The sequence below is a fragment of the Mya arenaria genome, chromosome 5, assembly GCF_026914265.1.
Source record: "Mya arenaria isolate MELC-2E11 chromosome 5, ASM2691426v1".
In the NCBI taxonomy this organism is placed as follows: Eukaryota; Metazoa; Mollusca; class Bivalvia; order Myida; family Myidae; genus Mya; species Mya arenaria.
In genome coordinates this window covers 70,052,306-70,071,852 of record NC_069126.1, presented here as the reverse complement: position 1 = coordinate 70,071,852, position 19,547 = coordinate 70,052,306, and the positions used below count along the sequence as shown (strand labels likewise).

Below are 19,547 nucleotides of genomic sequence, written 5' to 3'. Positions count from 1 at the left end.
CTTGCACACGACATACCTCCTTTCATCAGTAGAATGATCATTAACTGGATTGATGACAATCGCCGATTTGTTTTCAGCAGAGAATGACCGGTGCATGTGCAAAAACGGTACCGTTTCAGTAGATTTCGCAAAGAGGGTACCGATATGGATACGCACCATGTATGCGTATCATTGTCTTCAATGTATGATGATCAGATCATGAAATCAAAAAATATTAATTCATTGAAATCTGGTTATGAAGTTAAGTTGTTTTAAAGAAATCATTTCATAATGAAGAGTAGTAGACTAGTAGGTTCTCAAAATGTACGAGTAGTCCCTTACCTTATTCGCTATATAACTGAAAAATTTGGCAATCCAAATCAAGCCAACATGGAACGCAACTGTGCATTTAAAACGCTTGTCTTCCGATCCATAATCTCTATACATTCATTTTTGTTTTTTCTTGAACTCATTTAAAATGTTTAAACCAAAGTAATAGTCAATAAATCGAAACTCTATATTTTTTTATGTTCAATATCATATTGACGTCGTATAACTGGCATATACTTGTATTTAGTAGCTTCCATATATCACACAATCAAGGAGTTTTCATTTGGCGTGTTATGATTTTAACCGCACCAAATTCTGATCGTTGTGAATCTCTTATTTTGTCATTTATAATTAAAGTTTCATTATGGTCTTCTTGAATTATTTAAATACCTGAGTATTTCTCAGGATTTAAAAATAATATGTTACAATAAAAGGCACTTTTTTCTTTTTATTATAGGCGAATATAAATTCACTATTGTAAATGTCTTTACAAGTATTCAAACAGTATTAATTAAATGAATCTACCATAACTGTAACATAATTGGTATGACAATATAAAACAGCCTTTTACTGTTTGATTCCCCGCAACTATGTATAAGACTCCGGTCAGTAAAGTTATTTCTAATAACGTCTTTCATGTAAAAATGTGATCATTTAGGCAATGAATTAGGTGTATACATTTATTTCCATCTCTTAGACATCGAACGTTATGGGAAATAAGATGAGCCATGGGTTGTTGCTGTTGTTGCATTGTATTTTTAAATATATGTTTTAACTACAAATAGCGTGGCCTGACAGATAAAAAACATATCATGTTGTCGTGTTTAATAGCAGTGTACCGAACCGTTTAACTGGTATTCAGTAGTAACTTCCTTAAAGGAAAACAGGTTGTGGTAGTTTATTTATTTAGTTTGTGTGAAAAATCGGGCATATGGTTGTAATATGGGGCTGTTCACATTATTTGGAATTTTTCTTTGCGGTCAAGGTATAATTTTCGATCAATTATTGACAATTGTGTTTTATTATGTTTAGTTGAGGCATTAAATAAATGTGTTAAATGCATTTTTTGTTATGGATTGCAAAATATCAATTTAAAATTGTTATAAGCATATTTTTATGACATGGATAAATGACAGTTTAACCCTTTATTCATCTGGCATTGGGCTTTTGTCTGTGCTGTTATGTGTCAAAACTTAGGGCGACATAATTAAAGTGTCAATACCCTTCTGAAATTAAACTGATAAATATATTTAAATAAAAAATTGTTCTGACCTGTGTTTATATGTAGAGGAACATTTTTTACGGAAGGGTACGTCAACAGTGTAAGGTAAACTCGGGGAGATAACCCAGAGTGTTCATTCTAATAGGTTTTTGAGTAATGCTCCGATAATTTGACTTAAGAAAAAAAGAATAATGATACAACACTAAAACTCCCAAAACTATATATGAGCCGCATCGCGCGATTTTTGGCCTTCGGGCATAATTATTATAAATGAAATACTCATTAATAAAAAAAAAAATTCTACGTATATGAATTTTTTCCAAACTTCTTTCTTTTAAAGATTTGTCATTTGTGCATCATTTTCTCGAGGTTTTATGACCATTGGTTTACTCATGTTTCCATGGCAACCATGGATTTTGTCCCGACATATTTTGACTGCATTTGATAGTCTGTGTTTAAACAGCCAAATGTATTAAAATGCAAATATGATTCAGCTTGTTTATCTAAATTTATGTTCCTTAAAGATTCTGTGTTAAGATAATCATTTAAATTATAAGCTAGTAGTAATATTGATACGTTAATTTTGCACGTCATTTGAATAATGTGCTGTCGTTGATATCATCATGAAATTTTCAGAATTTATTCTTGAACTATCATGGTATTCAAATACGTTAAAACATAATAATAGCAAATATATGTCCGAAGGCCCTAAATCGTGCGATGCGGCTCATATTATAATAAGAAAAAAAATCTCATCTTACACCGATACTCAACACATTTTTTATTTCTTCTATAATAACATTTAAAAATGTAGTTTTGATTGGCGTTAATTAGAGTATCGCGTGATAAATACAAAGTTTTGGTGTCAATTAAGCGAGGTCATTTTTAAAAAAGGGCAACCCGGCACTCTGAACACTAAGTTGCATTTATACAGTAATACGGGAACACAAAACTACAGAGCAGTAAAAATGAAAGTACCAGAATTGAAACTTAACATGACCATTCTGCGAAAAGATTAAATAATCACTTGGACACAAGTATTATCTCATCTTCAATCCGCTGGTATTTGCAAAGCGCGAATAGGAAAAGGGTCTCTTTGGTTTTCAGCATAGGCATTTAGGTCAGATGGCTCTAAATAGCGCATTTTTTGATTTTGTACAATATTTTGGAGCTGTGGAAAAACAATCAGGCTTGTTACAACAATTTAAATTCAGCGTATTCCCGGCCCATTGTAAATGAACACATCTTGAATATTAATCATATGCAATATGAACTTTGCAAGAAATATGACAAAGGGGCACTCTTTAAATAAATGATATCAAATGATCATTTGCGTATTTATGAGCAAATGAGCATGTTTATAACTTTGATATTATAAATTACAGTTATCAGCTCAACGTTGTCGGGGAACGGGACATCAGGAGGTTTCACAGTCCAAGAAAACTCATCCCTGCAACTCACGTGCTCTTCATCGACCGATTTCAAGCATGCAAGCTACCAAAGAAGATATTTGGACAAATCTCCCGATACAATAACCGCAGTAGGGTACGGCTCATCAGGCTGTGGCACAGACCCTACACCGCCACCCTATCTTACCTGCTTCTGTGTCAGTAGAAGAGAGTACGCTTGTGTCATCCGGAACGTAAAAAGAGCCATGAACGGGGACGTTTGGTTTTGTACACTTACTTTTGAAAATGATGTTGTCACCAACAGTGGGAATATAACAATCGTCGTACAAAGTATGTATTAACGTCGATACAAGAATGTTTCATGCGAAAAGTGCATTATTTTTGTCAATGAACTTTGAATGTGTCCTTTCTTGATATTTAATTGAAAGATTTAACATTGCATTTCCTGATGTTTTTCTTCATTCCCTTGAATTACTTTATTCTCAAGTTATTACCGTTTTTACTTTTCAGAATTGAATGTGCTTTTATAAAGGAATAAATTGCCCCCTCTTCAATATATCGAAACCATCGTTTATGCTAAGTTTTATGTGAAACGCGTAAACTCAATTAGGTAGAAATAACAGAAATACCAACTTTGTATCTGATAAAATGGTAATATCACATGCATACCTTAAAATGAGTCTAAAAATCAACTATATTTTCCCTTGGTGAACAATGCTTACAATTGTAATTTTAATAAGTAATAATTCGAAGGATATCGTAAGCTTGCTACTCCCCTAGCGTTGGAGGCGACGTCAGGTTATGCATGTAAGCACCTTTTAGTTCATTTCAGCAAGCGTATCATATTTTGCATTGAAGCTTTAGACATGTGATACAAACCATCCAACCTCCTTAATTTATGAAGTTCGAGAACTCTGATTTGCATATACTGTAAATTCTGACACTGTATACTTTGACTCAATACTGGTTAAGGTTTTGTATTTAATCGTGCTTAGGTCAATAACTCTGAAACTATTTAGTGTAATACTTTGACAAGTTGTCCAAAGGCTTCCATACATCCTTCCTACTTAACTAAGTAATTCAGATAAGTATTTTGAATGTAATACAGCAAAAGGTGCGAACTTATGAACTTAACCGCCTGTAACGAAACGTCGAGAACACACACAAAAAGAACACAGTGTAGCGAGAACATCATGAATTTTATTAAAGTTTTTTCAATCAAATTTTATTGGAAAGTTCAAATTATGATTTATTTCCATGTATGTATGTATGTGTATTTCTTTAAACCTTGCGATCAAGGATAACCCGTGAAAGTGCAAGCACTTATTTCCAACGGGGTCCTTTGTTTTTGCTGAAGGGACAGCACGCTGAAGAGACAGTGGTGGGATACAAGGAAGTCCGGGTGCGAGACCCTAGCTCTTTTTCGAAGAGACCCCTTGGTTCTTTTACGTGCTCGGTGTAAAGCACCGATACACGGGGTACATCTTTCCTGGGTTAAACCAGTACTGAGTACACCACTTTTCCAAGCACTACCCTTTAAATGCCAAGCGCCAGGCAAGGGAGCTACTTGTACCAACTTTTAACGTCTTTTGGTATGACGCGGCCAGGGATCGAACCCACGACCTCCCGCTCCGTAGGCGGACGCTTATCCACTAGGCCACGGAGACGGTTCAAGTAAACCAAACATAAATGTTTTACATATTTTATACCAAATAATGAATAAATACACCAGTTACTGTAAACGAACTTCTCATTCCGGCTGGAATATTTGAAAGTGTGGCTTATTCCAAACAGTTGAATTATCGAGTGGCTTAATTGGCGTAGTATATTTTATAAAGTTAAAGATTCCAGGTAGTATATATTATAATGTAGCTCATTCCAGGTAGTTTTTCTTATAACAATGCTCATTACATGTAGTATATTATATAAATTGACTCCTTCCAGGTTGAATATGATATCTAGTAACTCACTCCAGGTAGTATATAACATCATGTGACTCATTTCAGAGAGCATGTTTTTTATGATATCCAGAGACTTATTCCAGGTAGCATATAATATAATTTGACTCATTCCAGGTAGTATATAATGCAGTTACTCATTTCGGGTAGTATATAATATCAAGTGACTCATTTCGGGTAGTATATAATATCAGGTAACTCATTCCAGGTACTATAAAATATCATGTGACTCATTCCAGGTAGTATATAATATCAAATGACTTATTTCGGGTAGTATATAATATCAAATGACTTATTTCGGGTAGTATATAATATCAAATGACTTATTTCGGGTAGTATATAATATCAAATGACTTATTTCAGGTAGTATATAAAAGCATGTGACTCATTTCAGGTAGAATATAATATCACGAGCCTCATTCCGGGTAGTATATTATATCAAGTGGCTCATTCCAGGTAATATATAAAATCGAGGTAGTATATGATAACGAGCGGCTAATACCAGGTAGTACATAATATCAAGCTGCTCTTCCTGGTAGTATAAAATATCAAGTGGCTCATTCCAAGTGGTAAATAATATCGAATGACTAATACCAGGAATTATGTAATATCGAGTGGCTAGTTCAATGTAGTGTGTAAAATTAAAAGGATCATGTCAGGTTGTAAATTATATCGAGCGGCTCATTCCAGGTAGTAAAAATATCACATGGCTTATTACAGGTAGTACATATCATAAAGTTGCCCATTCCAGGTAGTATATACTATCAGGTGACTCATTCTACGTGGTATATAATGCCATGTGACACATTCCAGATAGTATATAATATCGAGTAAATAATTCCAGGTAGTATGTTTAATCAAGTGACTCGTTCCAGGTAGTATATAATATCGATCGGCTCATTCCAGGTAATATATAATATCGAGCGGCTCATTCCAGATAGTATGTGATATCTAGCGGCTCATTCCAGGTAATATATGATATCGAGCGGCTCATTCCAGGTAATATATGATATCGAGGTAGTATATGATAACGAGCGGCTCATTCCAGGTAATATATGATATCGAGCGGCTCATTCCAGGTAATATATGATATCGAGTGGCTCATTCCAGATAGTATGTGATATCGAGCGGCTCATTCCAGGTAATATATGATATCGAGCGGCTCATTCCAGGTAATATATGATATCGAGCGGCTCATTCCAGGTAATATATGATATCGAGTGGCTCATTCCAGATAATATGTGATATCGAGCGGCTCATTCCAGATAATATATGATATCGAGCGGCTCATTTTAGGTAATATATGATATCGAGCGGCTCATTCCAGGTAGTAAATGATATCGAGCGGCTCATTTTAGGTAATATATGATATCGAGCGGCTCATTCCAGATAATATATGATATCGAGCGGCTCATTCCAGGTAATATATGATATCGAGCGGCTCATTTTAGGTAATATATGATATCGAGCGGCTCATTCCAGGTAGTATATGATATCGAGCGGCTCATTTTAGGTAATATATGATATCGAGTGGCTCATTCCAGATAGTATGTGATATCGAGCGGCTCATTCCAGGTAGTATATGATATCGAGCGGCTCATTTTAGGTTATATATGATATCGAGCGGCTCATTCCAGGTAATATGTGATATCGAGCGGCTCATTCCAGGTAATATATGATATCGAGCGGCTCATTTTAGGTAATATATGATATCGAGCGGCTCATTCCAGGTAGTATATGATATCGAGCGGCTCATTTTAGGTAATATATGATATCGAGTGGCTCATTCCAGATAGTATGTGATATCGAGCGGCTCATTCCAGGTAATATATGATATCGAGCGGCTCATTCCAGGTAGTATATGATATCGAGCGGCTCATTCCAGGTAGTAAATGATATCAGGTGGCTTATTGTAAATAGCACATAATATTGAATTGACATTCCAGGTAGTATATAGTATCAAGTAATTCATTCCATTTAGTGAATCATTTCAATTTGTATATACTATCAAGTGGCTAATTCCAGGTAGTATTTAATATCAAGTAGTTCATCCTGCGTAGTAAACAATATCAAATGTCTCTTTTCAAGTAGTATATAATATCAAGTGGCTCATTTCAGGTAGTATTTGATATAAAGTTGCTCATTTCAAGTAGTAACTAATATCGAGTGTTTCATTCCAGGGAGTTTATTATATCAAGTGGCTCATTCCAGGTAGTAAATAATATCAAGTAGCTCATTCTGGGTGGTATATTATATGAGTGACTCTTTCAGGTAGTATATGATATCGAGTTGCTCATTTCAGGTAGTTTGTTTGTAATCGAGTGTCTCATTTCAGACAGTATATAATATAATGTGGCTCATTTCAGGAAGTAATTAATATGAAGTGGTTGATTTTATGTAGTATATAATATCGAGTGGCTCATTCAAGGTAGTGTTTGATATGGAGTGGCTCATTCAAGGTAGTGTTTGATATGGAGTGACTCATTCAAGGTAGTGTTTGATATGGAGTGACTCATTCAAGGTAGTGTTTGATATGGAGTGGCTCATTCAAGGTAGTGTTTGATATGGAGTGACTCATTCAAGGTAGTGTTTGATATGGAGTGACTCATTCAAGGTAGTGTTTGATATGGAGTGACTCATTCAAGGTAGTGTTTGATATGGAGTGACTCATTCAAGGTAGTGTTTGATATGGAGTGGCTCATTCAAAGTAGTGTTTGATATGGAGTGACTCATTCAAGGTAGTGTTTGATATAGAGGGGCTTATTCCAGGAAGTATATACTATGGAGATAATCATTCTAGGTAGTATATGATATCAAGTGGCTCATTCCAGGTAGTATATGATTATAAGTGGCTCATTTCGGGTAGTTTATAATATCAAGTGGCTCATTCCATGTAGTTGAAAATATCGAGTGGCTGATTCCATGTTGTTCATTCCAGGTAGAATATAATATTGAGAGAATTATTTCAGGTAGTATATTAACCCTAGAGGCTCATACCAGGTAGTATATAACATATAGTTAGTAGTATATAAGTTAATTATTCCAAGTAGTATTAATTATCGATTGGCTCATTTCAGGTTGTATATAGTATGGAGTGGCTCATTCCGGGTAGTATAATATCATATCGAATATCTCATGTCGATGCTGTGCATTTAATCGGATGACTATTTTGTGAAAGTATATTGAATCGAATGCTTCATTCCTGGTAGTATATTTTATCGATATAGTAGCATTGCAAAACATTATAACATTGTTATCATTACCTAATGAATACATATCAACTGAGCCAAATGTCGATGTACTTGAATACAATACATTCGATATACAATCTTACCAGAGAATATAAAAATGTAACAGTCTTATAATTTCTAAGAATAACTATAAAGCAAAACTTATTCAGTTTAAATAAATTATGAAATCAAAATACAAAACAAACATTCGCGCTTTTTAAAATTAAAATTCAAACGCTTTTTGTTTAAGGGTAGAAAATCAATCAATCAATCATGTATTTCTGGTACACGCAGCAAAACCTCGTAACCGCGTGTACCAACTTCGTAGTTCATTGGCAAGTGCATTGGTTAACTGGTAGGTAGGTTCGGGTTCGCAGTTTCGACTAGCTACATTTATATTTTATTAACAGCATCAAATGTCAAGAGAGCGTATATCATAATACGATATAGTTTACCTTTGAGTCTTAAGCGAACGATGCAAATGCAATTTATTTTTTGTCAAGTTCTGAAAATATTTAATATTATCGGTAATCAAACACGTTTTAAAGGTTTGATCATTTACAAATGCTATATAAAATGATTATGATCCATTTTGTTACATCAAAAATAAAAGTATATAGTTCAATTACACAGAAAGACATTCAGAATTTTAACCGATAAAATATTCACGCTTATATGTTCCTTCCGTCCACTCTGTTTATAGTAACACACACAGGGGCGTACCTAGGCATACGCGTATACATCCATTCTGGTGCCCTGGAAATAGCAAGTGCTGCAATATCTAAATTAGGAATATCAATCTAAGGCTAAGGGTGTCTAGTAAATGTGTGTCGTGATTGCACTGAATGTTGGCGTTCCTTAATCTAGAAATTTCTTGAAAGTGGTTCTTTCACTTGTGTTTTTCTTTAAAATGGATTTAAGGAATGGGACACTCCTACAGCTCCCATCCCGCATAACAAACTATGAAAATTCCTTCACATGTCGACGCCTCGCTTACGTATACGTACGTTAAGGTAAAAAAATGTCAGGTACTCCTCCGAGACGCTCGGCCTAATATTAATCTTAACGTTAATGTCGCAGATTAAATTTAAATTTACCCTTAACTCTTTGATTATTTTAATAAACTCACATCTATATTGGTAAGTAAAGCCATTGTCTATTTAAGTTTTGAAGTAAAACCTTTTATTAATTGATGAGAATTACTTATCATTTATCTGTAATGTTTCATGGGCTAGTTTTTATACGCTAGTCACTTTGATTGCCCAAATAATTAAGAATAATTTCTTTGTTTACAGTCGGCATCACTGCGGTGTCTATGGTATTACCAGCGGACCACTCCGTCTCCGTCATAAACAACACGACAAGGCAGTTTCGATGTGAGACGTCTGCCGGGAACCCACAGGCCACTGTGCAGTGGTACAAGGATAACGGTACACCGGACAGGGCGGATGACACTCTGATTACTACCGGGACAGAGACAGACACCAGAGCAAGTGGTTCTCTCATTGTGACTATCGGTAAACTGACGTTGACTGTGAAGAGAAACGATAATGAAGTGGGCATTTACTGCAGCGCAAACAACGGCGGGGATTGGCAATACTCCTCTAGTGTTGTATTAGATGTTCAATGTAAGTTTGTATTATACTTGTTATCACTGCTGTTATATAGCAAAATACAGATCGTGCATTGCTTGGCGTTGAACGGCAGGGATCGGCATAGTGTTGTCTAAGGTGTTCTGTATATATTTTTACTTGTAGTTACCTTTGTAGTATACGCAGTATACTTACAAATTATATTCGACACACACAGGACTTGTGTTACAGATCTTCCGGATATTTGGCTGTTTTCCTCCAGTGCTGTCTTAGATGGATTAGGATTTTGTAATATTTGACGTGATGTCACCTTTGCTTTAATTTTGCCTATAATAGCCGACATACAAGATCGTGTGTTAAAGAGCAAATATGGCGGTGTTTGGCTGTTTGCCAAATAATGTCTTAGATATTCAGTATGGGAATATGTCTACATTGTTGAACGTGTAGTCACTTTAATTTAAACTCGAATTCGAACTCATAACCATTGTAAGGTTAATACACAACACATATCAAGACTTAGTCATGTTTATGAGCATTTACAACAACTTGTGGAATGACTATCCGATTACTAAAAAAGAGTACTGGTTAATAACGGTAAAAATACGATGTTCAGAATTTATAGACGAATATATATGTGAGCAGGTGCGTTCATTAATAATTGATAATTTTTATGAGCATATAAGACAATTTGTGGTTATCAAATGATTACCCACCGTTGTTTTGCTAACACGTTCGACCTTTCAACCTTTCATTCAATAGATGGCGGGGTTGTAATTTGTAGTGTTTTGCCGATGGTCGATTATAATCGACAATTGATCGGAAAGGCCTACGTCGGCGACAATCGAAAGTGAAATTTAAACAATCGATTATAGAAACAAGGAACATAACCGCTACCGACTAATTTTCTTTTTCTGGATAATGCTAGTTAATGTTGCATTGTTAAGGTGTTACTATGTTAAGTTATCTAGTCATACTTTTATCAAGTCAGTAAGTCACTACATATATTACAGGTTTTCTTTGTACTTAAACTGCTAAAGGATTAGTTCTCAACTTGGTTGTGGCATTAAAGTGATTTTTATATCATGTTACCGTTTACTCTTCACCATGAAACAAATAGTTTCTCAGTTTCCTAAAAGAAAATGTTATTGTTAAACATACAGAATATTCAACTGCTTGTTGTACTTCTTACTTACTGATTTTTAAAAGATATTGATATCTGTCTGTGTTTATTTTACACATGTATACAATACTAAATGTAAGACAAATATAAAGCCTGTGATCTCATGTGATGTAATAGGAACTTGTAAACACTAAAAGAAAGTTGCGTTCTGAATAAATAATGTAATTTATACAAAGAAATGTACAAACAATATTCTAAGGAAACACTAGTGCATGACCAAAGATAAATAAATCGATTAATAATCGATCATTGATCGGTTTCATAAACCGATTATCGATAGTATTTTGTCTGTCCAATTTTCAACACTAGTAATTTGGTCGTATTTTCATGCCTTGTTTAAATTTAATGTGCTCTCGTTACATTTTGGAACAACGATGCATTATTTAAAGTTCATTGATTTATATTCATAAAATGTCTGCACGAAAACACGAGTGAATAATAAAATATATAACAATATCGGGAGAACATTGTAGTCAACGAACCGGAAATAAAAGAAATGTCATTAGCTATAAATTTGCGTGAGGGGTGTCCCACTGGTTACGGCGAAGAAAACACACTTTTCAAAAAAGTTTTCTTTAAATATATAATACATAAATTACTAATGAAACTCCGAAAATGAGCATAAAAGAAACAGATTTTGATTTCGGGGAAAGATCGCACAAAATTACGAGTCTCACAAAAATGCAAAACCAAAATTTCCACTTTAATAATATTTGTCAAGGCACCGAACTATGCATGGCACAGCCACAAACAAAACCACATATGCACAACATCACATTTCTTCTGGGTGTCATGACTCGGGCTCATATACTTATCGAAATGGGGATGACTCGAGGATCCATGCATTATTTGCAATTTTAGCTAAAATCAGAGGTCATGGCTCTACTCTTTCCGGAGCTAGTCACACATTATATCAGAAGTGAACAAGTTCATAAGGTGATAAACATTTCTGTTTCACGACCTAAGCTCTCACAGATGTAGAGATAAGCGTGACACAAGATCGTATTATTTATGTGTCAGATTTTCACAAAGGACTATATTACTCCACTTATTGACAAAGCAAAAACAAAACAACAACTTCAACATTGTAGATGCTAGTTAAATTCATGTGGTGTGTCATCATTCTGGCAAACATACTTATGAAGATAAGCACGTCACAAGTGTGCATGATCTCAATGCTATTTCGACTAAGTCGAGGACAATTCTGCAATTTGGCAGATAAATACAAACACGTCTATAAACACAACTGCACATGTTTTAACATTTCTGTAAAAGTTCATTCCTTTTGCAAATGTCCTTTTTCGTGTAGACATGATAACAAAGAAGAAACCCATCCTAATGTCATCATAAGTGCTTTTCTTCATCATGGTGAAATAATTTTATACATAATATCAGGTAAATGAACTGTGTTTCCTAACGGTAATTGATGTCTGTGCTACAAACTCAATGAATCATTAACCATTCTTACTGAACGCATCATTATCATTTACCTTGGTCTGAATTAGTCATAAACATAATAAAAACTAATCTTTAATAATAAGAATATCTGAATCACAAATTAATATCTACAAAACCAGTCATTAAAATCTGAATGTATCATCGGCGGACCGAAAGAAATAGACTTTAGCAGCAGCACTTTCTCTCCGTATGGCGGCTGATACAAAGACTCATTAGATACAATCTGATTGAGGCACTGGTCGTTTATTCAACGAATCGCTACCATTTTACTGAACGAATTGTTTTACGCCTTGTCGGAGTTGAGTAAGTGCGATGTGTGCAATCTTTTATTATAAATCGTATATTTACTTATTCAAATAATGACCACTTGGCCACTTGTCACGTTTGAGATGTTATCTCTATTCCTTATTATAAATCAAAATTGAAATTCGTTTATTTCACTCTTTGCTAAACAAATAATTATTGAAATTTGATATTCATGATAACATTAATATGAACTAAGGCACTGCATCTACGGACTTGAAGTATTATTGCCGGACACGTTATAGTTAAAGTTATACTATTTATCAAAATTTGACTTGTCCTAATCATTTAAACATAAACAGAGCTACTCTGCATTTGAGATAAAGTACACACATTAGAAGAAAATGTAACAAACAGAAAGAAATACAAATTAACACATAACAATATGGTTGTACAAAAGAATGTTGAAATCAGGAGTTATTGTAGTTGTACTAGAATTGAATGACAAAAATCAATTTAAATATTATGGTAAACATACATTTACTCAATTACTTATTTAATGAAACAAAAAGATCCCTAATCCTATAAATTGAAGAAATTATTGATTGCACATGCACTCTTTGTAGCCAAGCAACTCTGATACTACATATGCAAAACATCTGAGTGAGAATACAGAATATATTCTTATTTGTCTGTTACAAAAATATCAAAACCCCCAAAAAATTGCAAAAATCTGTTGCAAAATGTTAAAAATGAAAAAAAAAATTGTTGTAATTTTTTTGAAAGCAAATACAAATACTGCTTTCATTAAGACCAATACAGAACATAAATCGTAGCAATGATTTTTAAAAACGTTTAAAATACCTTTAAGTGTTTGAAATGATCAATGAATATAACAGACCTGTTGTTAACAATTCAATAATTAAAATTTACTAATTTGAATTTATTATTATTTTAAACAGCCTTGTTAAAACAGGTATATACTAAATGATATTTGTATAACAGTTAAATTTGCATGTACACATGCATTCTTTACACATTTAGATCATCAACTGTGAAAATTTTGTCTTGCCTTCTATAAACTAATAAACGTTTTGTTTTCGTCTGGTATAATTGTATGAATATTTTCATGTTATAAATGTCTTTTAAAGGCCCACTATGGTTTAGTAATGTAAATTTATCTAAGTGTATTTATATCCAAATGACCTCATTTAACCATTTTGATATCTTTTTATAAACCCCAGTATGAAAAAATGAATTTACAGCAATAACAAATATGCAACACAAAAGTATATTCTGAATAAAGCACGGAAGAAGTCTCTATGTCCATATCACATGATTTTTTAAAGACCCAATATGTTTAAACACATCAACGCGTATTTATGTACAAATACTTTGCCCTAACCCTGGCAAAGTATTTTTACCCGCAGGATGATAAAATAAATGATTTATTGCAATTACAATTAAAATGAAACAAAACCAAAAGTATATTCTAAATTAAGCGCCCATCTAGCATTTACAAATGAGTCAGTGATACTGTTGGACATTTCCTTACATTTATGTTTAATAAAGCATTGTGTTGGTTTTTATGAAACACTATCTGAGACTATATCATAGTTTTATACGCACTTTTATTTTTTTCTAGCATTAATTTAACCTTTAAACATTCTTGGCCTTTAAAGTATGAACCTGATTTCCTATCAAATTTGAATCGAGTCAAAAATCAGAACGGGCAGCTGAGCTTACTAAGTTCTATTTTATATGTGTACATATAAGGTTTAAAAGCCGTGAGATTATTGTACCAAAAATAGAGCAAGCGCCAATTCCAACCATTCATATATACGAGAAAAAGTTAAACGATAAAAAAGTTGAGATTATACTAAATAGACAAAATGCGTTAATGAGGCTATGTACATATGACAATATGATGGTTAGCAATACATTAGACCACATGTTATTTTACCATTAATTTTTATAGATTAATTTGAATGAATGTTTGCAATACAGTGGCAATCTATGTACAATCTTCTGTAATGACAATAATAATAATCTTGATCAATAAATACAGCTGTTGTGCATATATTAGTATCATATTTGACAAAACAGAGTTTAATAAAAGTTTCCGTTCAATTTCTAGCAGCATGCAACACAATCTGGAGTTTGACAAGTTTGTTATTCAAAACTTAAAGATTGAGACAGTATTAGAACATGTGTAATTTTCATAAAAATCAGTAATAGCCCTTTCCGCCAAATGAAAAGCCGCAAAGCTTTGAACAACCATTATTTTCTAATTCATTAAATCAATTTAAGCTAACTAAAATGCATCAGTTTGTCAAATTTGTACATTTCTAGCTTAGTCATGTTTAAAAGATATTTGACAGAACATATCAGTTCAACTTTATACAAACAGTGATCTTGTGTCCATTGACAGTCAAATCACTATCATTACTGCCGAACTGAATGCTTCTCGAACAAATGGTGCAATTAAAGAAATGGAACGAAAACCACAAGAAGAGCTGTCGAAGGACAGGGCACTGGACAACGCCGCTTTGTCTTAAAAACGAATACAATAATGATGTCAAAAGCAACAATTAAAAAAAGTAAACAAGAAACGCCACAATATGACAAAATCAGGTTTTCAATGATTAACAGAACTTCAGGCTTTGTTGTTAGATTCAGTTTCAACTGCTTTTTTCTATTTTTGATAACAGTGACCTTGACTAGACTTTGACCCTAGGGGCCAAAACAATCACATGGAAGTGCTCTACAAACTCTTCCTATATTTTATGTTTGGTAAAAATATATTGACCCTAACTAAAGTTTTTTTAAGAACCAAATGATTATCTATTTTTAGTAACAGTGACCTTGACCCTAGGGGTCCCAAACGCAAGCTAATTAAAGTTCTCCATAAACTCTTCATATACCAAGTTTGGTCAACATATGTCACTCTTACTTAAGTTATTCAGAACAAACCATTTTTCTATTTTTTAGCATGACTCTCTGGGCGCTCAAACACAGTCCCATGAAAGGTTTCCATGAACATATCGTTTGGTCGCAAGTTATCAACCCTTATTTAAGTTAATTAATACCAACCCTTTTATGTATTCTAACACTGACAATGAGCTTGAAATGCAATCCCATGGATAGTCTCCATAAACTCTTCCTATAAACCAAGTTTGGTTACTAAATGTCAAAACTTACTGAAATAATTCGATACCGTAGGTGAATCGCCGCCATCCCACCAGAAGGCATCAACAACGATGCAATTCATTCTAAACACTTGTTTTCCCTTTGTGAAAACCTGGTAAAAATATATACATAACTAAAGAAAGAAAGAATAAAAACTAGTAAAAATAGTTATAAAAGTCAATCAATGGCGATAATCTGTATTAAGTGTTAAAATGGAGTTATGTCAACTAATTGTAAAATGGTCGTCAATAACTGTGCGAAGTATTTAGTCAATTTAATGAAGGATATAGAATTTATCAATAAAATTCCTACTTGTCCTTAAACTTAAACTTGCCCTAAAAGTTTAACCTAAGTTCCTAAGTCTATCAGGGTCCATAAGTTGTATTAAGGGTAATATAGAGTTATGTAACTTCAATTTGTTTTGGTCCTAAACAACTATGTGAATTGAATTAAGGGTATTGAAGTTATAAGTGAAAATGCCACCATGCCCTAAAACTTTAACCAGACGCCGACGCCGACGCTGAGGCGAGTAGTAATTCCTCCTTTATCTTCAAATAGTCGAGCAAAAGCTTCTGAATTCTAAAAGTATCTGGTTTTAAATGTTTTATTTGGCACAAATCTAAGTTACGGCATTTTGCCATCGTGTTTATGTTTGTTCAATTATTACATATTTGCATTTGCTATAAATGTCACAGGTTTGATTAACATCTTTAATCTCTTGAATTATGGGATTCACTGCTGCATCAACTCCCGGTTTCAGATTGCTTGACCGCTTCAGGCTGCTGGCAAATCGGAGTCTGTAAATAACATTAAAGGCATTTTTTACAGAAAAAAAAACCCATCTCTTATTGTGAAGGTATTCAAAGTGCCTGTAAACAATCGTTTGAGGCATAAACTCTTTATGAAGTCATACATATGATAAATGGTGCAGCTTTCATGCATTCAAAAATCAAGTTGATGAAATATATAATGCTTGAATATTTTGCAACGATTATTTTACAACTCCAAGGTTAAACTCTTATTGAATACAAAAAAAACAACATTTTGTCAACACACGCTTAGAATATTTAACAATATATTCCATTCTCCGGAGGCAGTCTAGAATTCCGGACAGTACCATTCTTTGAGCAGCAAGGGGTTTTGTCCTTGAAAGTTCTTCCAGAGCTTCAGAAAACCAGGAGGCTATAGAAAAAATAAACAATACATTTGGGTTTTAACAGAATGTTTGAATACATTAAGGGAAAAGGCTATATTCTGAAACCGGTACTTTTTTTTATCCCATTTGCCTTTAGATATTTCAATTTCAAACAATAAATGAATGATTAGAAATACATGATTGGAAATGAACGAATGAACGAATGAGTAATGAACGAACGAACGAACGAACGAACGAACGAACGAACGAACGAACGAACGAACGAAATGAGTGAGTGAGTGAGTGAGTGAGTGAGTGAGTGAGTGAGTGAGTGAGTGAGTGAGTGAGTGAGTGAGTGAGTGAGTGAGTGAGTGAGTGAGTGAGTGAGTGAGTGAGTGAGTGAGTGAGTGAGTGAGTGAGTGAGTGAGTGAGTGAGTGAGTGAGTGAGTGAGTGAGTGAGTGAGTGAATAAAAAAATGAATGAATGTATAAATGAGTGAGGTTTGTAAGTGAGTGGTAGCATTTCTGTAAAATAGGACTTTTGTTTTGTTTTGTTGCCATGATTGTTTAAAGAGATGTTTTCCTTGTCCAAAATTTTAAATCAAACGTACACTTAATTAATTAATTATCAGCATTATAAATGAAGTAAGTTTTGGTTTACTGCTTTTAGAATTAGTTCTTAATGTAATGCTCAAATAAAAGAGCGATACATTTCCATAATGTGATTGTGAAATACTAAAGAAATACCGCATGATGTCATACACCAAAATTTAGTTTGACTGGCTGTTCTTTCATCCCCCCTGCGACCTGTCAACAACAATAACAAAGTTATATTAAGTTGAAGGAATTGGATAAATAGATAAATGCACCATACTGGGTCGATTGAATTATTATCAAACTTATTTACATAAGTACATACACTAGAGTGTCCTAGTGGGGTGATTGGGCTGGGTTTTATACTATGTTTTGTTGGGGGATTGATATCATATGTCGGGTAGGGGCGGGAAGTCGTAAGCCGAGTGCTATAAAAGGTTAAAAGGTCTCAAATGCTATGCTATGACCGGAAAAACTTAAATTTTCATTACCATATATATTTTACTATCTGTAAGGGGGTGGAGGGCTTTGGTTCATACATATACTATATTTGGTTGAAGGGATACAGTACACTTACCGAGTTAGACCCACTTTCCGCACTCTATCCGAGGGAAAAAGTTGTCGGATTTTATGACCCTGCTGCGGAACTCAATCGTATTTATCACTATGTTGATTGTAAGTCGCAAACAGTTCTTACCAGCGATTTATTTGTATATGTGTTTAAACGTCAAATAACTATCGTCTTGACTTGTTTATACAAACATTGAAGCTTTGTTATATTGCCTCTGTTTGTATTTCATCGTAAAACAGCTGACATTTTACACGATTGGGAACCATGGCCCTTAATGTCATGCATGTGATCAATTCAATGTAGCGTAAAAAAAATATTATATTTATTATTGGTGGTTTAAGATAGATAGTGAAATTTCAGGGTATTGTTAACAGAAAACGAAACAAGCAGGCCTCAACCATGCGCTGTGAACTTTGAACACATGTTTTACCCCCGGCAGTTTCAACTACGGTTTTGCGAAAATCTTTAAATAGTAACACAGCGTGTCTCGGGTGTAATGTATCCATCAGTGTTTATACAATACCATAATAAAATGCAATTTCTCAGTCATGATATAATCAAATACAATGTATTGTCAACAAGAGCAAGTCACTTTCTGGTTTGCAATCTGGAATAAGACTGCATTTGTTGTAGTAGGCCTATGTATTAATGTCAATCGAATATGTTTTCGGAAGTGGATCTGAAAACTTCAAACACCTAAATAGTGTTGCCATCAAAATCAGTTGAACTTTTTTATTCCAACAAATATAAATTTGATCGAAGAATCGTATCAAGTGTCCGCGGAGTTTCACAGAGTTAACGCATACAAGGAACGCTCATTAGCATTTCTTCAGTCGACTTAACATTCTCTTCGGATCTAAATCCAAACTCCGTTAAAGCAGAATTTGTAAATTTATTATGTTGGCCGCGAAAGCGAAAATCGGCGGTGGAAATGGAAAGTGAGTCTAGCTTATTGAGTGTACTGAACATTGTGTTTGGGAGAGGATAACGTAGAGGGAGAGCTTTCGGTAATTCCAGCAACCACATAATACTTACGAAAATACAATCATGTAAGCCCTTATATAAAAACACACAAGTCAATTAGTTAGTTGTTTTGACGAGATCAGTTAGACACATGAATATACCAGAAATAAGACATGTATGTCTTATCTCAGTCTATGCTATTAAAGTGGCAACTAGCCCAATTATTGTTCTCCAATAATTTCAAATTCCATTCACCAATCCGTTCAATTCTTCAATACGTTCAGCATTTTGATTCACAGATTTAGAAAAGACAAAATTAGTACTGTTTTGTTTTGGTGTGTTCCGGGTCTTAATGCAGATCGTTCAGAATATTCAAAATGGCCGCGACCATCACATCTACAATTATTTCAACTAATAATGAAGTAATTTAACATTTTAGCAGCTTATTATTCCTAACAAAGGTAGTAAATCGATACTAAAACATTTTGAATAATG

The 19,547-nt window shown here is 33.9% G+C and overlaps 1 protein-coding gene across 3 annotated transcripts in view; it reads left to right on the top strand.

Annotated features, from left to right (window-relative positions):
• The first annotated feature begins 1,156 nt into the window (after nucleotides 1–1,156).
• Nucleotides 1,157–19,547, top strand: part of LOC128234052 (neural cell adhesion molecule 1-like) — a 77,156-nt gene continuing 58,765 nt past the window's right edge. For all 3 annotated transcript variants that reach the window (XM_052948012.1, XM_052948013.1, XM_052948011.1), the window contains exons 1-3: nucleotides 1,157–1,294; nucleotides 2,917–3,270; nucleotides 9,424–9,756. In XM_052948012.1, coding sequence (XP_052803972.1) covers nucleotides 1,252–1,294; nucleotides 2,917–3,270; nucleotides 9,424–9,756 — 730 coding nt within the window. In that variant the 5' untranslated portion in view covers nucleotides 1,157–1,251. The remainder of the gene's footprint in view (nucleotides 1,295–2,916; nucleotides 3,271–9,423; nucleotides 9,757–19,547) is intronic.